Source organism: Dipodomys spectabilis, unplaced genomic scaffold, assembly GCF_019054845.1.
Source record: "Dipodomys spectabilis isolate Male_0828 unplaced genomic scaffold, ASM1905484v1 ptg000054l, whole genome shotgun sequence".
In the NCBI taxonomy this organism is placed as follows: domain Eukaryota; kingdom Metazoa; phylum Chordata; class Mammalia; order Rodentia; family Heteromyidae; genus Dipodomys; species Dipodomys spectabilis.
The window spans coordinates 36,489,090-36,513,302 of record NW_024870731.1 but is presented as its reverse complement, the minus strand read 5'-3'; the positions used below and the strand labels follow the sequence as shown (position 1 = coordinate 36,513,302).

The 24,213-nt window shown below is 38.7% G+C and overlaps 1 protein-coding gene across 1 annotated transcript in view; it reads right to left on the bottom strand.

Moving 5' to 3' along the window:
• Nucleotides 1–24,213, bottom strand: part of LOC122108041 (contactin-4) — a 397,297-nt gene that overhangs the window by 171,735 nt on the left and 201,349 nt on the right. Inside the window, exon 4 of the mRNA XM_042680009.1 lies at nt 20,606–20,701. Within this exon, the coding sequence (XP_042535943.1) occupies nt 20,606–20,701 (96 nt within the window). The remainder of the gene's footprint in view (nt 1–20,605; nt 20,702–24,213) is intronic.

Sequence of the window (24,213 nt, the reverse complement as noted above, 5' to 3'; positions counted from 1 at the left end):
AATCCTAGCTATTCAGGTGGCTGAGATCTGAGGATCGCGGTTCAAAGCCAGCCGGGGCCCCAAATTCCCCGAGACTCTTATCTCCAATGAAACCACTCAGAAAACTGGAGGTGGTGCTGTGGATCAAGTGGTAGAGTGCTAGCCTTGAGCTGAAGATCTGAGGGACAGCGCCCAGGCCCAGGGTTCAAGCCCCACGACTGACCAAAAAAAAAAAAAAGTCCAATTAGACAAAGTTCAATCAGGGATTTTCAACCTAGCTCCTGCCAGTGCTATTTTTTTTTTTTGGGTCTGGTCGTGGGGCCTGAACTCTGGGCCTGGGCGCTGTCTCTCAGCTCTTCAGCTCAAGGCGAGTGCTCTACCACTTGAGCCACAGCGCCACTTCCAGCTTTTTTCTTTTTGCTTATGTGGAGCTGAGGAATCGAACCCAGGGCCTCATGCATGCAAGGCAAGCGCTCTACCACTGAGCTACCTTACCAGCCCCGCAGTGCTATTTTTTTATTGCACAGCTAAACAGTCTTTCACTCACTAAAAATTGTGATTTAATCCAACAGGGGTGAGGAACTAATCATATCCCTATGTCATTGGCTACACATAAATCTGATTCTGGAGTCTGATTGCATATGGGCAAATTCATTTTTTCCTTTCTGGGTACAGAGAGGATCCTTGTCTGGGTCTCTATAACAACACAGATGAAATTACAGCAGGAAAATTAAAATGAAAATAATCCTAATCTTCTATCATGTGTAAATGCATCCCACACTCCGATGCATGTTTGGGTCAGAGGCTGATGGGTGGCACAATAGAGGCATCTGATTGAAAACAGAATGTAATAGACAATGTCACAATAGAGGTATCTGATTGATTATAAGATATAATAAATAATGTTCCAATATGAAGCAATTTCATTTAGAGTTGTAGCTATACTACGGTAGGGATTTCTCCACTGTGCATTAATGTACTGATGTTCTGAAACTCTTGAATTAAAACGTAACATTCACCCGGAAATAACCTTTCTTAATCCAATTTCTCTGGGCAAGGCTAACAAAAGCAAAGATGTTGGATTAAATTCTACCAGAGTTAGCATTATCCTTCTTATTGTCTTTGTTTGAAAATCTGATCCAATAATGAGATCAGTATCAAACCCTCATGACTTTGAAAGAGCCTGGTCTGTTTTTATCTCAGTCTTTGGTTTCCCAGGAGAAGGCAGAATAGAAAAGCAAAAAAGTTAAGAGAGAGAGAGAGACAGAGAGAGAGAGACAGAGAGAGAGACAGAGAGAGAGACAGAGAGACAGAGAGACAGAGAGACAGAGAGACAGAGAGACAGAGAGACAGAGAGACAGAGAGAGAGGCTCTCAGGTACTGAGGATATATACAGAGGAAGTGGTACTTTCTTAGCAATTAATAGAGTAACGGAATCATAGAAAAAGATCTTCACTTGACCTTATACAAGTTCTTTACTGTACAGATGGAAGTTGCACAGATAGGTGCCAGAGTGCCAGAAGCCATGTCTTCTGTAGTTTATCTAGTATTCTCCTCCTATCGCTTACAAATGAAAATGTTGAACATTTAAAGTACCTAGACCTCAAGCATTTCTAAAAAGAGGAGAAGGAGGAAAGGGGAGAAGGGAGAAGGAGAGGAAAGGAAAAGAAATAGCCAAAGAAAAAGGGAAAGTAAAGATTTGCCCTTCCTCTATGGCAGCAATGGGTGAAGCCTGACAGCCTAGCTGCTCTCTTCCTCTATGGACTTTGGGTTAACCCTCTGGCTTTGTTACCTTGGAAACTGGTGAGGAAATTGCCAGGCATGAGAGTGGGAAATACCTGTTATGCTAAAATGACCCAGGATTAGTATACTACCTCCGACTGGGAGAGCTGCCAGAGAACTCTACAGCTGTGGTAAGGAGTGATGATACTGGACGTCACTGCCATGGTGACCCGCCACTAAGCTGGCACCTGCAGGGGCTCTGCAAACTCTGCCAGCAGAAATGTTTCCTTCCTGTGTCAGACAGGCATCTTCAACATGGGAGGCCCCGCCATTCATAATGTAAAGTTTAATTTTTTACTCCGAAAATTAAACATAGGAACACACACACACACACACACACACACACACACAAAGTATTGTTGTTGAGAGACTACTATGACAAAGGCCTGGCACTGTCCTGTTGAAACGTCTGGCCTGAGGTTAAGGTGATACAGGGTCATCAAGGTGGTCTGAATGACTCGTCGAGCCTAAGAACATCCTCTCGGATCTGCTGTACCATCAGTTCATTGTCCCTTGGGGATGAAATGTATGTTCACTAGCTTTCCATTCTCTAGTCTCATATCTGGCTTGCTCCCAATTCATCTACAGCATGGTCTCCTGAAACATTTAGAGTCTTGTTTCAGATTCTGAGTAGGGTAAGTTATTCCTACAGTAATTTCACATGTGACCTCTGCCAAGCGAAGTAACTGAGTCTCTTAACAAGTGTGAGCTTGGGAGATTCAAAAGTCAATCACTACAAGTCCATTCTGTACTTGTTTTAATTACCTTTGTGTTCCCCTTCCTCTCTTCCTCCTCCCTCCCTTCCTTCTTACTGTTCTACCCTTCCTCCCTCCCTCCCTTCCTCACTTCTTCCCTCTCTCCCTCCCTTCCTTCTTACTGTCCTTCCCTTCCTTCCTTCCTTCCTTCCTTCCTTCCTTCCTTCCTTCCTTCCTTCCTTCCTTCCTTCCTTCCTTCCTTCCTTTCTCCCTCCCTCCCTCCCTCCCTCCCTTGCTCTCTCCCTCCCTCTCTTCCTCCTTCATCTTCCTTTATTTCGTTATTATTATTCTTTCTTTTGACTCAAGCTGAAATCAAGCTTAAGCAATCCCAGTGAGCTTCCAGTTTTCTCTTTCCATTCCCGAGCCCACTCTAGTTTTTATCGGCACCTAAAGTAGGTTAACAAACAGCCCAACCTGAATCTTAAAAGTACTTTTGATTTACTTCAGAGACTTTCTTCAAACAATTAACCACAAAACATATCGTAACAACATAGTTGTCATGTCTGATGACAATTCCTTTGCAGGTTTTTGAAAGAAAGACTCTTTTCAAAATAATTGGACACTATCTCCAAGGATTCAACATAACAATTACAAATCTATCTCTGCCATGAAATTTTAGGATATGTGTGTCAGGATATGTAGAAGTGTATATATCTACTTCTTTTGAAAACTGTTTACCAGCTGTCACTAAGCTAGGTGAAGACGGCCATTAGTACAGCATTCATCCTTCGGTATTTTCTGGAACTTCACTCGAGATAACAATCTACCTGCCTTCGTGTTTATGAACCCCCTATGAGTTACACATGGCTGTCTCTCTGATGACAGGCCTGGTGGCACTTTTTAAAAGGAAAATCATCTATGTTAGGGAGGAAATTCACAGGTTATGGTGGGACAGCTCATTATTAATGGAGAAAGTCCTGGAGTAGTTACTGCATGGATGTCAGACTTCCCAAATTTCATCCAGTCCCCTCGGGAAGTGGTGCTGACAGATGTGCTGAAGGCAGAACTAGAGGCAGAGCCGAAACTCAACAGGGGATCATTAGTCTGCTTCCAGATCTGGAGCTCCTGGGTGATTAAAAGGTAACAGCTTACAAGAGCCATGCATAAATTACATATCCCAGGGTCAACATCCAAAATGCTTCTTAATTTCTTTTCCTTCGCAAAGTATAGTATCTGAAAGGCAAATATATTCTACCTGTCTGTTGAACAGAGACTCTTAACATTTCCCTATTTTGTATATCCAGGTCTATTAAAGCAAATGGATTCTTCAATTAACTAATCTTGTACTGCATATCAGTTTCTACTGGAAAGGGAATTTAGGCAACTTAAAAGATGCTTTTGCTGGGTCCTGTGAATTAAAAGCCCCCCCCCCCAACTTTGTGTCTATGCCCTTTGATCCTAGCGGTTCTCTGCTGCAATCAACTGTGCACTCACTCTGGGCTCCAAGAATGACAAGATTCACTGACCACCATCTTGTGTGGGAGACAAACTGCCCCTCAAATAGGCAATCTTTTTTTTTTAATCATCTTCCAGAAAATAGCCAAACATTTTGGCAACCACCTTGCTCCTGTTCCATTCCTATAAGAAGGTGATACCAGCTTCTCTTGGATTCCTCCAAGAAGGAAGATTGAGCTAAGGGTCTATGATCTGGGACTGTTTTAACTTTGCATACCATTTTTCACCATTGTGCCCCTATATCTCTGTTTAGCCTGAAGCCAGTGTCTGTACCTTTTAAGGTGACTGTAGATGTACGGTAGAGCACTGTCTTCCCATGGCTGCCATGTAATTAATCTCCCTTCTCTGCCCTTCACCATGTCTTTTTCTTTGGATATGGGGCCAAGTAGCTGGATCTAACTTGGGACTCCTGGACTTTGGGCCTCTACGATCTAAAAATCTGGTTTCAACATGATGGATTACATATGAAAGGGTGGCCCAAAGAGCCCTTTCCCTTATTCATAACTCAGTTTAATGATGCTTATGCAAGCTGAGTGCTGGTAGCTCACACCTGTGATCCCAGATACTCAGGATGCTGAAATCTGATAATAGAGGTTCAAAATCAACCTGTGCAAAAACATTTTAAAGCTCTTTTCTCCAATTAACACCAACAAGGTGGAAGTGGAGCTGTGGCTCATAGAGCACTAGCCTTGAGTGAAAAAGCTAAGGGACAGAGCCCAGGATATTGGGTCAAGACCAACACACACACACACACACACACACACACACACACACACACACACACACACACACACACACACAAATACATGCAGAGCAAAGACAAGAGTTGTTGAAGCTAGAATAACAGAAGATTAATTTTAGCCTTATCTAGTTTTTGTTTTTGTTTTTGGTCAGTCCTGGAACTTGAACTCAGGGTCTGGGCACTGTCTCTGAGCTTCTTTTGCTTAAGGCTTTGTGCTCTACCACTTGAGCCACAGTGCCACTTCTGGCCTTTCCTGTTTATGTGGTACTGAGGACTCTATCCCTGGGCTCACACTTGCTAGGCTGTACCATTAAACCACATTTCCAGACCTAGTTTTATCTTTTGAAAGATCCATTCACTTTCATTCTGAAAATTTCAGGCGAAATAAGGGTTCTCATGAAATCTTCTGTACTTTCACAATCTATTCTGAGATCCAAACCAGAGAGGGGACATTTGGTCAGTAAGAGTGGAGGGATTTCACTATGACTTCCTCTGTGAGAGTCACCAGAACATTCCGGGAAAAGAGTTCTCTGCTTTACTCTAATATACTTATCCCTGAACATTCCTGCATTGAATTCCTACTTCTCTCTTATCTCTTTTTTTAATGGAGCTATCCAAAATGCCATTACTTGATGAAGTTACCTGTGCTGATACACTCTTGCTGTTAATGATTGCTGGTGAGTACATGGAAGTCTGCTCAAAGTCAAAGAAGCTCTTCCAGGGGGCAGTCCATGTGGGAGGCACACTATCCCATGTCAACTGCAACATAACCTACTTCAGACCATAGCCACATGCAGGCTTTGGATCACTGACTCTTCCCATTCTCTCTTTCTATTTCACTGGATGGCTTTTAAGTGGTAAACATCCCATTTCCCCGGTGGAGATAAGTATGGAAATGAACACAGAAGCTATGTCAACTTGAATTTAAAGCTTCCTCTAACCTGAGAATGAACTAGTCTTCTTAGCATAATGCACTCTGCACTCTGCTTCTAGCCCTTGTCTTAACTAGGCTACAGTGCCAGCAGGGATTGGGGTGTTTATATGTATATTTTTTTTTCCTTCCCTGCAGAAAGTCAAGTTGTCTGAGTGTTGCTGAGCGCCGATTTAATGCACATCAATGCACACTTGCCCCACTAACACAGTAAGGCTCTGACACTGGAGATTCAGAATGGCTCCAGGCAGGAGCAAAGCGGATTACTGCCAATCTAGGCATTTGCAGTGATACTCATCTCTCAAGGCATGGTAGCAAGGACAGCTATTTTAACTTGGTATCCAGAGTGATTTTCAAATAAAAATAATGTAATAAAAGACCTAGATGGTTTGCAGGAGACCAATGTGTCAAGGCATCATGGAAAGTCTGGCATAGAATGTAGACATATTTCTACCCCCAAAGAAGAGCACAACAATGTCCTGTGTGTGAAGCAAGGTCAATTAATAATTAAAAAGTATGCAAAAATCTGAGCTAGAGTAACCCAAGAGATGATTAAATTCAACTATATTCTTTTAACTATAGTGGGTGTAAAGATTTTCTAACATACACAGATAACAAGTGTGGAAATGATAGTACAAAAAAGTTTTGCATTTAGCTTCAATAATGATTAACAGTATTTCCACTCAAATTTGTGTCTAGCCCCTCTGTTTAAGAATAGTGCTGGCTATCATTTAGAAGGCGATAAGTATCTTCTTGCTTTCCATTGTCTTAAGTTTTTTTTTAATGCTTCTAATTTGCAGTATATTATCTTTGTGAGGCTCCAGTGCCAGGATTATTCTCATTGCATAAAATAAACATTAGTCTTATCTTTTTCATCCTGCCTTTGCTCTGACACAAAATTATTTGGTAAGGGAATTGCCAAAAACCTTAAAAGCTATTTCTTATCAAATATGTGTCCTACTGCACTTGGAGAAAGTAATTCCTGACAACTTTTAATTCTTTCCATGATAACTGGTTCGTTTTCTTGGTATCTTTGTTGTTCAATATTATAATTTTTATATTCTCAGTAGATGGTTCATTTCATCCAGATGTTTGAATGATCAGAATTCTGTGTAGTTTTCTCTTTAGAGTTTTAAATGCACATACACAAAATTGTATGCTCGTTTTAATTCCTATTTTTTTACATTTATATTTCTCTTGTGTTCTGGATTAGACTGGAACATATTTTATATATTTTTAATTTCTCAAAGCCTGTCCTGAATGCTTCATATCTACTCTTTGGGAATTCAATTGTGCTTCAGTTCCACTTTATATTCTTTCCATTTATTCCCCTTTGGTTTATGCTGTTTTCTTGTGTAATTTACAAGGCAAATACTTAAGATAGTGAGTTTGATTTCCAGCAAAACCAAACACCATTTATATGAATATACGTTTACGAATTCTAGAAGTATTCATATATCCTCACTCCTTTAATATTTTGAAATACTTTTCTTTGATCTAGTATATATTACAAATGTGAGGTGAAATTTACATGCATTGATTCTTTTAATGTGTTATTATATGGAAATAATGTATAACTTATTTCTAATTTAATGGCATCATAGCAGAAAATAAGTCCGGACCTATATAATTTCTATTATACTTTTTTTTTTACATAGTAGGAAACTAATTAAAGTTAGACTTACAAAGACACAAAAAAAGGTGGGGGATAGGGTTCACAAAATATACATATATTTACATTAAAGTATCAACCTTATTACATTATTCAAATTCTTTATACTCTTACTTATTTGTGTGTGTGTGGGGGGCCGGTCATGGGGCCTGAACTCTGGGCCTGGGCGCTGTCCCTCAGCTCTTCAGCTCAAGGCTAGCGCTCTATCACTTGAGCCACAGCACCACTTCTGGCATTTTTTCTTTTTGCTCATGTGGTGCTGAGGAATCGAACCCAGGGCCTCAGGCATGCAAGGCAAGCACTCTACCACTGAGCCACCTTCCCAGCCCCTATATTCTTACTTTTATTTGACTGGACAAGTACTATTTTTTTCTATTGTAGTTTTATCCATTTGATCTTCTGTTTTATGGTGTTCAAATAATGTAAGTAGGATGTCTTCATTGTGGCTTGCTTATTTTAATAAAATATTTGCATTTACATAATTTAATGTCTTTATCCCTGAGTAATACTTTATCCCAAACAATTTTATCATTATTTTTCTTTGTAAATTCTCTTTTATTAGCAGAATAGATATTTTATGCTGTCATATTCCATTTAGATCAGACATTTTTAAAATTTATCAGATATATTTAAAATTCTGTCTTATGTTCTTATGCATAATATGGAAATCAAATCTTTCATATTTTGTCAGAAGCTATATGTTATGTCCTGTTTTCCTTCTTATTTTTTGTTTATGCTTTTTGCTCCTTTTATTTTTATTGTCTCATTAAATAGATCATAACTCCTTTTAGCTTTTCCTGTTTTGTGGTGCTGGGCATTGAACCTGGGGCCTTGTATATGCTAGACAGTTTCCCTACCACTGAGCTATTCTCTAGCCACAACATGTTTAACTGTCTCCAACAAATTGGAAGATGCATATTCCATTTATATTTGTAGTTAGTTAGACCTTTATTTTTTCCAACTATTAAAATAAAAATGATAATATTTTATTTTCCCTGAATAAGTTCATTATGCTTTCAAAGTTGGTGAATTGATATGGAATGGTAAATGGGTAATATATTAAATGATACAATAATTTGTATACACTGTATCACTTGCATTGATTACATATAAACTGGAACTTTACTCCCTAATTTCCATATTTATGAAGGTTTCTGATAATTTATACTTTCATTCTGCGTTCTTTATGAAAACATATCTAGTTAGTCATGCTTATCACTAATTCAATTTTCTACAGTGTTCATTTGATTTTTTACTGAGTCTGCATTGTAGATTTTGCTTCTTTACTTTTCTAATCTTTGCAAGCTCCCTTTGAACCTCATTTTGTATTAGAGTCAGCTTTTTTTGCACAGAATCCATGTTTACTTGTTATTGACTGCAAAAATGACAGTGATGCAGCCTTTGATTTGGTTATAGATTCAGTTCACATGTATTTTTGTTTTGTTTTGTATCTTTCAGCAACATTTAACAAGTATCCCTTTCTCCCTGCCCATTTTATCACTAAATATTTTCCTAAGTTACCACAGTGGAGTGGATTTTTTTTTTTTACTTAACTGTTTATAAACATGGTTTGTGATTCTATCCTGGTCTTGAGTTTATCAACCAAAAACGTATGTGTCTCTTTATTGCTTCTGAATGTGTGGGTCTCCCAGAATCCCCTTCTGAGATATCCTGGATATTACTTGTTCAATAAGATTGTAAAACAAAATCACTGGGTACTGGTGGCTCACACCTGTAATCCTAGCTACTCAGGAGGCTGAGATCTGAGGACCATGGTTCAAAGCCAGCCTAGACAGGAAAGTCCATGAGACTCATCTCCAATTAACCACCAGGAAACCAGAAGTGGTGTTGTGGCTCAAGTGGTAGAGTGCTTGCACTGAGCTGAAAAGCTCAGGGACAGTGCCCAGGCCCAGAATTCAAGCCCCACAACTGACAAAATCAATCAATCAATCAATCAATCAATCAATCAATCAACCAATCAACACAGAACTTTCTGTTGTTTCATACCCAACTTTCAGAAGACTTTCTTTCCTCTATGTTCTCACTCAATGTGCTATGTTAGCCTCTTTGGAGAATATCTGAGCTCCACTTATATATCCTTTTTCTGTCTATTCTTTTCCTTCTACTCTTTATCCTTCAGAAATGCACACATCTACACTTCGAAGGAATTCTGACTTGCAGAAACAGTGAAGGAATTTGCAAGCTAGCAAGATACACAGAGAAGCAGGTTTTTAGATGTCTCCCTGACATTTAGATATTGATTGCAAAGCTGTGTCCTATCTGTCTCATTTTTTTTTCAGCAAGGAGAGACTATAAAAGGAAGAAATACATTGCTTAAATGAGCTACTTTATGTTTTTAAAACTGTTCATCTTTTCAAAAAGGCAAATCACAGTTAGCATGAAATGCTAAGAACTGAGCTTCAAACACTGATACACCTTGGCATTTCTCAGGTGCTCTCTAGTCTATGTGTTCGTGTGAAGGAATGAGAAAGAATATAAATTCCAAATTACTTCACCAACTTGAGATACTTTGGATGTTTCTGAAATGCTACTTTATCAGCTACAACCATCTTTCCAGCTGTGCCTGCCATATGGATTTATGAATTCCTGTGGAGTATTGTTATAACAACTCCATTCCAGGGGTTAATTTTGACAGTGAAGATTGTGATAATGTGTTAACCTGCAACTAGCTGATGTGAGAAAAGGAGGTCATGTTAAAAAAAAAAAGGCAAGAAGAGCTCTCTTGGCTCTGTGTAAGATGTCTTTCCATTGTTTATTAGCAGCTAGTATCTACCTAAGGTAGCACAAATTCTCTCCCAGTAGGCCTCTGACAAAATTTTGACATTTCTTTCAGATCATACTCCAGGTCAAGATGATCTCTTTGTCAAAATACTTCACTTCATTTGGAATCTTATATCTATCCTTCATATCTACAGATGTCAAAATTATAAGTGAGTATGGCAAACTCCAATTAGCTTGAGGGATCAATAAAAGCTTTTCATCCATGCTGTCTGTCCTTGTTGAATCTACAGGCATTTATTTCAACCATTTTCCCATCAAATATGTATTCTGATATTACGCAGAATCAGATTTAATCCTACCTTTGGACAAAATGTTTCAAATCTATTTCATTGTACGTAAAAAGAAATTTAACTTGGCGAAATGGTTCTCCACTTCCCCGGGGTTCAATTTGAGCCACTCTAATAATTTCTATGCATACATAAGAAAGTATGTATCTGAAAAATGGCCAACTTCTTACTTGTGTCTAAGATTTTAGCATCAAGATCTCTGACTACGTGCAACAGTCCATTTCCGAGCTCTGTATTCCTAAACACCCAGCCCAAGCCTTGCTAAATTTCTAGTACTCCACTCTCATTCCCTCTGTGTTTGTGCTGCACCATAATCCTGCTTAATTCAATGTAACATCTTGATGGACTGACCTGACAAAATACCATTTTGTTGCTGAAAATGTACCCTCAAACCTGCTCATTTCTTTTTCAAGCTGAGAAGAATCATAAAGATGTTTTTCCAGCAAGCATTAAAACAAGAATGGTTCTCCTCTGTCGTGCAGTGATTGTCTACTGGATTATTTATGAAATGCTCAGTCAGGTTCCTGTTGTTGAAAGATCAGTGTTGATCATTTGTTCTGTTCTGGCTGGTACAGCCCTGGTAGCCCTCTGCTGGGTACTTAATGTGTTTTATCCATCTCCAAACTCTTCATGTCCCAACTAGCACCCGTGTTCCAAGACAATATCATCCTTCACCTGCTTTCTAGGACAGAAAATCTCTAGAGAAAGGGCTGTATGCACTTAAGTTTTGTGGAGTGATCACAGTTGTTTGATTGTTCAGTTTTATGAGTCAAATCTCAATTTCCAAATGCCATTTCTCTTTCAGTATTAATATATTTGGCCCTTAATATAATTGATCCTTGTGCCTCTACTTCTAAGGATCAAATATGGTAGAGATAATATTTTTGCTTTTGGAAGATGGGAATTTTTTTTTAATACAGACACATTCCTATTTAAGTTCCTTGACTTAAATCTATATAGTCACAAAACACTGACATGGTGTCTACTAGTAAGGTATGAAGTAATATTCAAGAAAGAAGCTGGTTAGCTGAGGCTATTAGTAATTAACTAGAATGCTTATTACTTTTTGGCCCAATTAAATACATGAAAATATTTGCACAAACACAAAAAAGAAAAAAAGGATAGAACTATGATCTCATCACTATGTTGGAAATGAACTGTATATCTGTCGGGGGGGGGGGGGAGGCTTGGAAGGGGAAAAACTGGGAGAAAATGAGGGAGGGGGTGACCTGCTCAAAAACAAGTGTACTCCTTACTGACCTAGTAAATGTAACCATGGTGTACATCACCTTTACAATAACATTTAAATTAAAAAAATGATCTCTTCAAATTTACCTCTGAAAGTTTTATAAACTAAATGATCTTAGGATATTTGGGAGTAATTGCAATTGATTAAAGTTGATGAGTCTGTTTCTAAATTCTATGAACTGACATTTGTTATAATTACAAAATATCTTTAATCTACTTCTTCTTAGAGCTAGAAGAAGAATTAAGGTAGAATGTATGTAGCTACTGTTCTTAATGAACTCTTCTTGGGCGCCATGTCAGCAATGCCAATATAAGCTAATTTAAGACATTTGGACCCAGTTCTATAAGGTCTAGAATTCTATGACTAATAAGGGATGTTTGTTACTTTAGTAAACATTTTATTTTTGCTCCTAAGTATATAGTTCTCAACATCTTGACATTAAGAAGTACATCCAGGAAACACCCAAGTTTTTTTTAGAGTTAACAGAAGAAAATTCATTCAAGGAATGGGTTGGTAACATCACAGAATAGACTTAACCAATGTTAGAGATAATTGTCCATAGGAATATTCATGTCTCTTCTTCCCTTATCTGATAGCGGGGGAATGATTTAGCCTTCTAGATATGCAAGGCCCTGATTGCTTTTTTGCTTTTTTTCTGATTCTTTCTTTGATGACCTGACCGTCATAAATGGAACAGGCAAGTGGTATAGTAAGGACAAATACTTCTAGTGGCTTATCCTCCTAAACATGAAACATTCTACCATACTATTGGGTTAGATAATTAATAACAAGTTGTCCCTGATCAATGGATGAAAGAGGAGGTTTAACGAGGGCAGAGAAGCATTCCCATGCAAACGATTTCCCATTATTCTATACTAATTAGATCTCTAATGTACTATGCTCGCCTATGATTGGCAAAGTGGAGAGAGAGGAAGGGGAGGAATTGGCTGATGACATTTTAGATAAAAGAGGCCAGGTTCATATCTTTCTAAGGAACATGGCAAAGTCAAGGAGCATCAAAGCAGATTTCCTTAACAATACTTAGTATGTGGTTTCTGTTGTTACCTTCTTTCATTAATCTATCACCAAATGCTACCATTTCCTCACTGAATCACGATAGACACCTATTGAAGGAAATATACACAGTTCTGTTCCCAAGAAGTGGAACTGAGGATTCATCTTATATTAAAATTATATCACAAAGAGTGTTTTTTTTGTTTTTTGTTTTGTCATGGGGCTTGAACTCTGGGCCTGAGCGCTGTCCCTCAGCTCTTCAGCTCCAAGCAAGCACTCTACCACTTGAGCTATAGTGCCACTTCCAGTTTTTCTGATGGTTTATTGGAGATAAGAGTGTCATAGACTTTCCTGCCCGGGATAGCTTTGAACCACGATCCTCAGATCTCAGCCTCCTGAATAGCTAGGATTACAGGCGTGAGCCACTGGCGCCTGGCCACAAAGAGTGGTTTTAACCACATTTGACCAATCTCCAACCTTCTTGAGGAATGGCATAGTAACTGTATTTTAATGTTACCTCTAGGGTTCCAAGTCCATTGTCCTAATGGTGACATAACCTCTTCTGGACAATGCATCTCCATTGAGGTCTGTTTTAATTTATTGGATACCTAGGTTTAAAAATAAATGTGTAGGTGGTAAGTGATGGTGGCTCATGCTTGTAATCCTAGTGATTCAATAGCCTGAGATCTAAGAATCATGGTTCAAAGTCAACCTGGATAGGAAAGTCTGTGAGACTCTTACCTTCAAGTAACCACCAGAAAACCAGAAGTGAAGTTGTGGCTCAAAGTGGCAGAGTGCTAGCCTTGAGCAAAAGAGCTCAAGGAGAGCACTTTGAGTTCAAACCCCAAGACTAATAAATGTGTGTGTGTGTGTGTGTGTGTGTGTGTGTGTGTGTGTGTGTGTGTGTGTGTGGTGTGTGTGTGTAGTGATATAATATCTCTCAGGCAAAGTATTCTCATGGGATGTCAAGTGGATCATCACAGGCCATCTAATATCAGTGATGGCCAAGCCACAAAAACTCATGATTCTAAGGCCGTCATTCATTATTTGTTATTTAAATGCTTTTAAACATAGGACTTTATTTGGGCACCTTTTCTAATTATACAATCACACACACACAAACACACATACACACAGAAAGAGACACTGGAATGCTGGGCCTTCCTTCATTTACATAGGTACATTTAACTGAGATTTTGTTATGACCAGGAAGAGGATATAACACTTTGAGTGGGATTCCTTTCTTTCTTTTATTTGATGATATTGGAGTTTGAACTCAGGGCCAAGAGCTCTACCACTTGGGCAATGTATTCAGTTTAGGAAAGGCAAGAATAATCTTGTATTGGGCAAGAAGTTTAGGCAGCATCCTAGCTTGCTACAATTTGACTGTTTTAAAGATTATTCTGAGCACAGAAGGTGCCAACATTTAGCACAGTAAGATTGGTCCTGGCTCACTGATCTGCTGGCACCATTTAAAGTAAATTTGAACCCAGATGAGTCTGATTCTGAAGGCAACATTTTATGTTGGAGACTGAACAGGTGTGGGAAGATAGAAACAGAAGCCAGATGAAGAAATGGGGCAGAGAGAAATTACATGATTTGCCCAAGACCACATAGTAGGTTAATAGAGCTATGGTGTCCTACTTCCATGTATTTACCTCTGTCCTTTAGAGAATACAAAATGGCCCATTTGAAATAACCACATCGTGTATGGGAAGGTCTGATGGATTCCTATTGGGCTCTATTATAATCCATGTGGTTAGATGCCCACATGAAATCAAACTTACAGATAAGTTTGCAGGTAATGTTTTCCTGGGATAAGACTTGATTTTATAATTTAGGGACATAAGTTTTCTAGTCTGGCTTCATAATAAAGGTACCTAGGGTACTTTTAAAACTACCAATAATACCAGTGAGAATTCTCAATTCCATGAAATTCAGATTTATATGACCCAATGTAAAGTTCAATGACCACTGGTACAGAGAGTAAAATATATGCTTCTACTCTTCTTCAAAAGAGGATGTATCCTCAACCCTAGCAACTTCTAATCCTGCTATAGACTAGTGCATACCCCATGTAATCTCTTTGCTTCAGTCATTTTACCTTGAAAATACATATAATTACTTCTTATAGGATTATTGTAAGAATCAAAAGATATTAGAATGTAACCTAAAGAAAAAGCAAGCATTATAAACAACATAAAGAACTCTACAGATTCTGTCATGAGATCCCTGGTTCTGAGGACCTGCGAGTGGAATCCAACTTTAATGGGTATGTGTTCTGTTTGTTATAAAAGCTCTAACAAACCAGTTGTTTAAGGATACAGGTGGACCTGTTGCAACAATGAGAAGTACAAGTTGTCATGTCCAAAACGAACTTTACAACGTTGGTGGGGGGGGGGGGGTTGGGGGGGGGAGGAAGGAGAAGGATTGGGATTAGGGGGGGAGGGGGGAGGCTGGGAAGGGATGTGAAGGGTAAACAAAGGAGGAGGCTGCAATGCTTGGTAAGAAATGTACACATTATCCTGCCCATGTAACTGTAACTCCTCTGTACAGTATGTTCACAAATAAAATTAAATTAAATTAAAAAAAAAAAAAGAAATTCTAGCTAGTTTGTCCAAAATCCATAGTAATAAAAAATGAAAAAAAACTTTAGAATCAGAATGGTTTTTCTTTACCTTTTTAGCTTCTATGAAAATATATTTTGCTGACAATATTTTAGGAAGAGCTTACCAAATATAAATTGCTATTTCTGAGCACAACTAACTGAGATAAGCTAATCTTGGTGTTGATTTCTCTTGGCCTTGAACCTTTTTTGTTTTGTTTCAGTTATCTTCTTCTAATAGGGTCTTCCATTTATTCTTGAGCTGGCCTGGACCATAATCCTCCCATTTACCTGGCATGACAGACCAGTGTCTCTCCACCAAGCTTTAATTCAGATAGGAATCTCAAAAACTTTCTACCTGGGCTGACTTCAAACACTGATCCTCCTGATTATCTCCTTCAGAGTTGCTTGCATTACAGGCATGGTCCCCCATGACTGGTATAAATATAAATTTGACAATGAGGAGCATTCAAATCTCTTCTACTTGGGTGATGTGCAAATCAAAGCAATCCATCTTTAGCTGTTCTGGATCTGGGCTGATTTTATAGCTGGTCAAAGTGACCAGATCTAAAATCTAGTAAAACCTGGATTTAACTAGAGTTTTGTATAAGTACCTGTATCTATCTGGGGACCCCAGATCAGATCCACTGAAACAGGATAGTTCCCTGGGGGAAAGGCTGGGCACCTATAGCATCAATAGTTTGTCGCAATGATTCTAAAGCTGCCTGCCTACCACTGATCACAGGTAGGAATCAAAGGTAGAATTCAGGGCTTCTCAAAACTCAATATACATATGGTCAGTGGGAGATCTCATTAAAAGCAAGATCTGATGTAGTTTGGCCCTATGTAAAGTCTGAGATTGTGCCTTTTTTTTTTTTTTTAAAACCATTCCCAGGTATGATTGCTACTGCTGGTCCATGTCCCACCTTTTGACAGTGACAGATACAAGGAAGGTCTGAAGGGCCACTTCCCTCATGGACAATTTGTAAGGCTTTCCAAGAATAAATAATCTTGTCACTAAATGCACTGGAAGAAGTAAGGAAGTAACTCACTTTTATTCCTTCTTAATGAGAGCTTAGCTAAAGGTTACGAATTGCTGGTGTCAAAAGACCCAGGAGGTGGTGGAAAGCAGAGAACATTCTGGAAGTCATCATCTCTATTTCCAATGGGAAGGAACACCAAGAACAATCAAAGTCCATTAGAGTGCTTTGCATTTATTTCATAATCTCTGTTAACAAGGTTTGGTAAAATCTTCTTGATAAGATCAGCCCTTTGACTTCATATCTGTAAACTGAGAGATGATAAAGGTGCTAGACTCTTTGCCTGGAGAATGCTGGGAATAGCTGCTTTGTAAAACAGATGAAGTGCTGCTCACTTCTATATTGCCCCAAGAAGCTCTGACACTGCACAGTTTTCGAACTAGGACACGCAGCATTCTTGACAATGGATCTCATGCCATTACTGAGTACCCCGTAGATATAATAGAAGGCTGACTCATTTCCTCCCCTCTGTGTGATCTGTTACAATTGAAACTGGGATGCCATATGCTGGATCTAAACTGCTCAGTGGGTCCAGGAGCTCATAGTGAGTCTGCCAGGTTTGAGGTGATACACAGCCTGGAAAAGCAGTCAGAGAATCACTGCAGTAGAGTTTTGCAATGGAAGTTTTTCAATCACTGACAGGATTTCATCAAATAATCACTGGCTCCACTACCGGGCCTGATAGATGTCTGAGACACCCTTACAACCTTGAAGATCAGCTTTGTTGTTTTCTTGGAAATTTCTTGCTGTGCCTGCCTAGCTCATAGGGGTACTGAGTACATGAATAGAGCCCATGATGAGGATATTTATTTCCTTGTCTTTCACCATCAAGATTGTCAGGAATGTCAGATTTCAGAGCTGCTGACTGCTGCCAGCAGAGACAAGTACATTTCAGCAAATGTCTACAGAAAGTTTTAATAAATTTTCCCATGGGAACAGAAAAGGGTCAGATACCTTATAGCGTAGGTAGGCCAGCTTTAACTTTATGTGTTCTGCCTTTTCTGAAGCTATTATCTTGCCAGTCAGGCATGGTGCATTTAAAATACAGCCCCAAGAAGAATCATTAATCGGGTCTGTTACAGAGCCTTACTGCTCTGAAAATTAGCAAAATCTTCTATTTTTATTTTGATCAGATTTTGTCATTAGAAGAGAAGCATCAATCTGAGTAAATTTTACCTGAATGAAAATATATCTCCATGGTTTAGTGTTTTCCTCATATAAAGGACAGAGTTTCAAGGGTGAAGACATACTTGATAAAGAAGATTGTTGGTCTTTCTTGAGTTATATTTGTGTCATGACAGGACTAAAGTGGACCTGAGGGGGCATTTTTTTCCCCTCCCATATCTCTTATTTCAGAATGAAGCACAGAGATGTGAAAATATGTATCCAACTTCCAACAATGATTTGAAACGGTACCAGGCCCCCAATTCTTTTCTGGACTCCAGTTTTAGTACTGATGATGCTAACTTGCTGGAGTAAACTAAAGAGTAAACTTGTTTCTGAATCTAAAACCTCACAGGTGCAACTTGTGTTCTTCGTAGACTTCAAAAGTCAGAAATCCTAATCATTTCATGTCCTCGATTCAGGACATGGGTGGCTGCCCTTTCCACCTGCTTTTGTGTATGTGTGCTTGAAGTGTGACCCTTTTAACTATTTTGTGGATAAGGTATTTTCTGCTGGAACTGTTAGGTGGGACACAGATAAAAAAGGAAGTGACAACTTTTGGATATAAGACAAAACTATATGGGTGTTCTTCAAATTTTAAATTTGAAAAGTTTGCTCTTACCATCATGCATGAAGTCAAATGAAAAAAAAAATCAAGGCAACAAACTGAATGTCAGCTTCAATGATCAAGAAGAGGAGTTGATCAATCTTACCAGCACAAATCTTTGAGAAAATCTAAAATACCACTACTAATTAAATCTCCATACTACTGAATGCTTTATGTGCTGTTATAGTTGCCCTCTGATTAACCTAGCTCCATTTCAGAGATACTGAAAATTGCCTACGTAATACCTCTCCATATTCTCATCTTTCCAAGTCTCATTGCTACATATCCTCCCCTGGTAACAAAACCACACAACCATAATACTGATCAGGGCCTGACCTGTCTCCATAAACCATTTGATTTTTCAGTCTCCTTACTTCTGGGGTGATCCATAAAATGACATTAGAGTCTTCAGACAAAGCAAACATTCCATAACAAAGATCGAACCTGACCTAAACAATTCAGCCTTAGCCATACCACCATGCAAGGTCTCAGAAGTAAACAAAGAGCTGAGTCCTGGAAGATATCATTAAGATGGTTAGCCAAGCACCGGTGGCTCACGCCTGTAATCCTAGGGACTCAGGAGACTAAGATTTGAGGATCATGGTTCAAAGCCAGACTAGACAGGAAAGTCTGTAAGACTCTTATCTCCAATTAACCACCAGAAAACCATAAGTGATGCTGTGGCTCCAAGTGGTAGAGTGCTAGCCTTGAGTGAAAGAACTTAGGGACAATGCCCTGAGTTCCAATCCTCATGACCTCCAAAAAAAAAAAAAAAAGAATTTATGTTTAACGTTTGGGGTATAGCCTAGTGTTTGCTTGTCAAATATATCTAAGATCCTGATTCTATTCCTACCAGTACCCCATCATGGAGAAAACAACAATAAATAAATGGTCCACAGCTGTTGACTGCATACATTTGATACTCATGCATGTGAGAAGATTCAATTCTAATCAACTCGAGCCAAAGTTAATTGAGCTTTCTAGTTCTTTGCAGTGAAACACATACCAAACGAATCTAGTTGTTATGATGAGTGAAGGATTCGCTGGTGAGAGGACTTCGGTTCTTTTTATCTGATCATGTTATTGCAATCAATTAGAAATATGCCATTACTTTCTTCATAAGTTCCTGGCACAAAACTCCTAAAGCTATAATTTCTTGGGTAAGACAAAATAAAAAGAGGCTCTTGTATTTCCTTCCCCCTCATAATCCTTGATTATGCTAATGAGGTGACCCCAGGTGGGTTCCCAAATAGCTTGGGTTCATCTGTTTGCCAGGTGAGTCAGTCATATGATTAGACACTTCCAAATTTCTCTTCTTTTCCTCCACCCATCTTCTACCTCTGGAGGAGGGATAGGGACTGGCATTGAGTTCAATCCTCAGGGGCAATGATTCACAGTTATGCCTACATAATGAAATCTCCATTTAATTGTACATGTTTCAAGGTTTGGGAAGATTTCATGAATGCATCAATGTGATAAGAAGCAATGCATCAGCTAGGCACTGGTGGCTCACCCTGTCATCCTAGCTACTCAGAAGGCTGAGATCTAAGAATCATGGTTCAAAGCCAGCCAGGGCAGGAAAGTCTGTGAGACTCTTATCTCTAATTAACCACCAGAAAACTGGAAGTGGCGCTGTGGCTCAAGTGGTAGAGTGCTAGGCCTTGAGCTGAAGAGCTGAGGGACAGTGCCCAGGCCCATAGTTCAAGTCCCACGACCAACAATAAAAAAAAAAGAAGCAGCAGCATCAATGCACCCCACTTCCACAGGGACAGAAGCCCCTGGCCTTAGCATACTCTCGTACCTCACTTTTTATATCTCTTTATCTGCTATTCATATTTATGGATTGGAATATAGTAAATTAACATTTTTCCTCTTATTGGGTCATTTTACAAAATTACTGAACCTAGTACGGATGGCTGGTCAGAAGCATGGAAGTTCAGGGTACTTGGTACCTGAAGTAGGGTGTTTTATTTTGTTTTTTGTTTTTTGTTATTGGGCCTTTGCTCAGGGGGGCGTCTGACACTAATTCTGAACATTAGTGTCAGGATAGAATGGAGTCAATGGACATTTAGATGGTGTCCAGAGGGTTAGGGACTTGTTAAATGGTGTGGTAAAAGATATACACTTGGTGTCAGAAGTGTTGTGAGCAGATATAGTCACAGACTCCTTTCCAGAGATAACACAAAGCAGGGCCATCTTTGTAAACCCAATTACCCTGCAATAGTCTTGGTAGTTTTAGCTACATTGCTTTATCAAGAACAGGTCCTGATTTCAGTCAACGTGGCTGCCTTTCCCCGGACGCCAGGCAGACAGCCATGGGATAGCATGTTCGTACAACTCGATATTTTCTTACTCTAATTAATGGGAGGCTTTCATTTTGGCTTTTCCTCTACATAGAGGGACTTGGGGAATCTCTAGCAATGGTACTGTCCCCTCAGCCAGTACCAAGAGGGAAAACACACAGCCAGGAAAAAAAAAATCAGGCAGCAAAATGTGCACATGTCAGCGGATGGACAGGTACCTCCTGAATGGGGTGGTGGGCCGCACAGAAGTACCATTCCCTGGCCTCGGCGAACAGACACAGTGCTTCTTGTCCTTGTTTTAAAGTTTTCAAGATCTGTTGGGAGAGACAAAGGAAGACACGTTTAAGCCTTAATGTCCTAAGAGATCATGGGTGATTGCCACTATTTCAAAGAAGACAGTTACCCTGAAAAGCAGCCATGAGAGCATGTATGCCAGAGCAATGGATTTTGACTGATACTGACAGCATTTGCCCAGTACTGTCTCTTCTTCCTTCCTCCTGTAGCAGCACTTCCATTAGAAGAGCCATTTGCAGTGTGTGTCCATTCAGACTCAAAAAATAACTAAAATTAAATTCCCTTCTAGTGCTCAGTAGTCATGTGCAGGTAGTGGCTACCGCACTCGGCAGCACAGATACAGGACATTCTCTTTGTTCCAGAAAATTCTGCAATTCAGAACCTATAGATCTAATGAGGAAGCTGAGGTTTCAAGATATCCAGACTTCGTCAAGATCCCTCTAGTTAACTATTAGCTCTCTGATTCTTAGTTCCATTTACTTCACAAATCACTCAATTATATGCAATTATCCCATCTTTCTATATACTCATAGGTGCCTAAATACGGCATGCTGTCTTCATACGTACACAAACGTAAAATACATAGATAGACTTGGGCACTACAGTTTTGTACAGATATCTCATCCAAGTTCTGGAATTGCAGGAATAATTAAGAACTGAGAACTTCTTAGCAGATTCTTAGTCTCATGTAGTCCAATCAACTATGGTGTCTAATTGCACACCCAGGTCCACAGCTGCACTATTCACCATAGCCAAGGTATGGAAATGGCCCAGATGCCCCTCAATAGAAAAATGGATCAAGAAACTGTGGTATACTTATACACAGTGGAATTTTACTCATCCATTAGGGAGAATGCTATTCCATCATTTGCATAGAAATGGATGGACTTGGAACAAGTGGTTACGTGAAGTCACTTAGGATGAGAGAGACAAAGGACACATGCTGTCTTCCATATATGGATGCAAAATATACAAGTAAACACATGTGCGATTATATGCAAGTATACAAAAATGTATTAACCAAAATAGGGTATTTTAAGGGGAGAATCCAAATGGTGTAACTCCTGAGAAAAACTATTCACAGTCCAACAAAATGAATACCATGAAACTAGTACTCGAAAGGTATGGGAGGAGATCAAGAAGAGGGAGAGTAAAGGGATAATGAGAGGAAGATACAGAGAGTACAGTCATGAGATTCAATGCTCATCCTATGGAAACAGGAAAATGGAGGGGAGGGACTGGGTTGGGAGAGATGGAGGAGAAAAATGAAAGGGATGTCACCCATCAAGAATCATTGCATTCATAAACGATATTGTTGAATGGTAACTCCTTTATACAATTACTTAAAGATAATAAAATATAATTAAAAAGAATCTATACTAGATACTCAGAAGGCTGAGATCTGAGGATTGCTGTTTGAAGCCACCCCAGGCAGGAAAGTCCATGAGACTCTTATCACCACTGAAAAGCACCAAAAAAAAAAAAAAAAAAAGCCATAAGTGGAACTGTAGCACAAGTGGTTGAGTGCTAGCCTTGTGACAAACACTCAGGGACAGCACCCATGCCCTGAGTTCAAGCCACAGGACTCACCAAAACAGAAAAAGAAAGAAAGAAAATAGAAAAGAAAGAAATAGTATTAAGAAATAAGAAGAAAAAGAAAAATAACAACTTTCAACTGTTTTAAGCTTAAAGAACTAGATCTCATGCTTTCCCTTTGAGTTGATAAATTTTAGTCAGTTCTATAAAGTTTGAACAATCAGAATATGTCACTCTCATCTAGTATGTGAGAACATATTTATAGAGATGTGTCTTAGTAGCTCATGAAAATGATCCACATCACTGCACAGTGAACAGGAAGACTGAAGAGTTAGAAAAATACATCTTCCATTTACTAGTTGGAGTGAACTTGAGTAAACCTTAATTTAATGAAAAATAAATTGAGAACAAGTGTACTTTTTAAAAATTAAGTGTCATAACAAAGACTAAATGAAATACTATTAGAAAGGTACAAGGTTTAGGACCAGGTGTTTCATGTCCAACGGCTTGTTGTTCAATATATGTTTCTGTCCACGCAGTAATGCTCTGATCTAGGGATAGATTTTTAACCATTCATCCAGATTCTAATTACCAGGATCATGATAATATTCCAAGTTTTTATTTTTTTGAACTATCTATGTGACTGTGTATTTTCTAATGCTTCTCCAGCAGTGTTTATAATTTTTATTAGAACACAAAGTAATATATTTAAAGTCATTTTATCACTAAATCTTTGATATTTGGTAATAATCAGTAACTGTAGCTTCATGAATAGAAGACATTACAGAAAATATTCTAGCGTGGGTGACGATCACACATATAACAACAACATATACCCGTAGAGCCTATTGTGGTCATGCTGTGTGCTATGTAATTTTCTTATATAACTCCATTTAGTTACATTACGGCTTGATTTCTCAGTATACCTGTAATATAAGTGAAGCCCAGAGAGTTTTAGAATGGTCTTTACACTCAGAGGAATTTGGGACAACAATCATGTCTTCCTCTCTTGAAAATCACTAAAAAAAAATCTCATGGCTTTCTCACTTATTTAGTGAAGCCTATGACAAAGGACATTCACACAGGTTACTCAACATGCAAGAGAGAAAAACAAAGACTACGGGGTTGGAGGTGTGGCTCAGCTGATATGTATCAGGTAGTGAGTTTGAGCCCAGTCTTAGAACAACAAAAAAAATAGGGATCATATAATTGAATTTCATACTGAATGAATAGGCAAGAACATATATCTTCATCTATATCACAAGGTGATGAGTTGAAATATTGGTTCTACATTTCCCCCTTTGCTTTTTACTGCGCATAAAATCTTTCCATGGAGATGTCAAATATTTGATACAAAACATGAAGATGAAGTTGAGCAAGAAGAAAATAAACAGAAACAACTTTATATGCAGAGGCAGGATTATTGACTTATATTGTAAAAGGCAGTTGAACTATCCTCCTTGGGTTCTCTTTCCTATGGCTTCTTCAGTTGATTACTGAAGACATGGTTGAATCTGTGAATGATAAGGTTAAACACAAGGTATTTATACAAGGAATTAGCAAAAGTATATAAAGAATTAATGTCCATGTACTATAATTTCTTGAAACAGCTTCACTGATAAGATAATGTACATACTTAGAAAATAAGCAGTACTGGTTTTTGTTGATGATTTTGTCAGCATTTTATGAAACCTTTTCAACAATTATGTGCTAAGGGATGCACAATTTTGTGGCAAGTATGTTTTTCTACATTTTTCTGCTCAACCAACTGTCCTTTAGTCTCCTATGGATTATAAAACCACTATTTTGTTGTTTAATCAGCTTAGAAAATAAGACGAAGTGTTTGGGGACTGTCAGCTCATCGACAATCTAGAAGTGGATTACAGTTCATCCTAGAGGAATGCAGGTGGAAAAGGCTGTAAAGTTGCAATATGGAATCAATAAATAAAATGTCTTAAAATAAGAAAATATTTGGAATTCAGACAATAGAATGAAT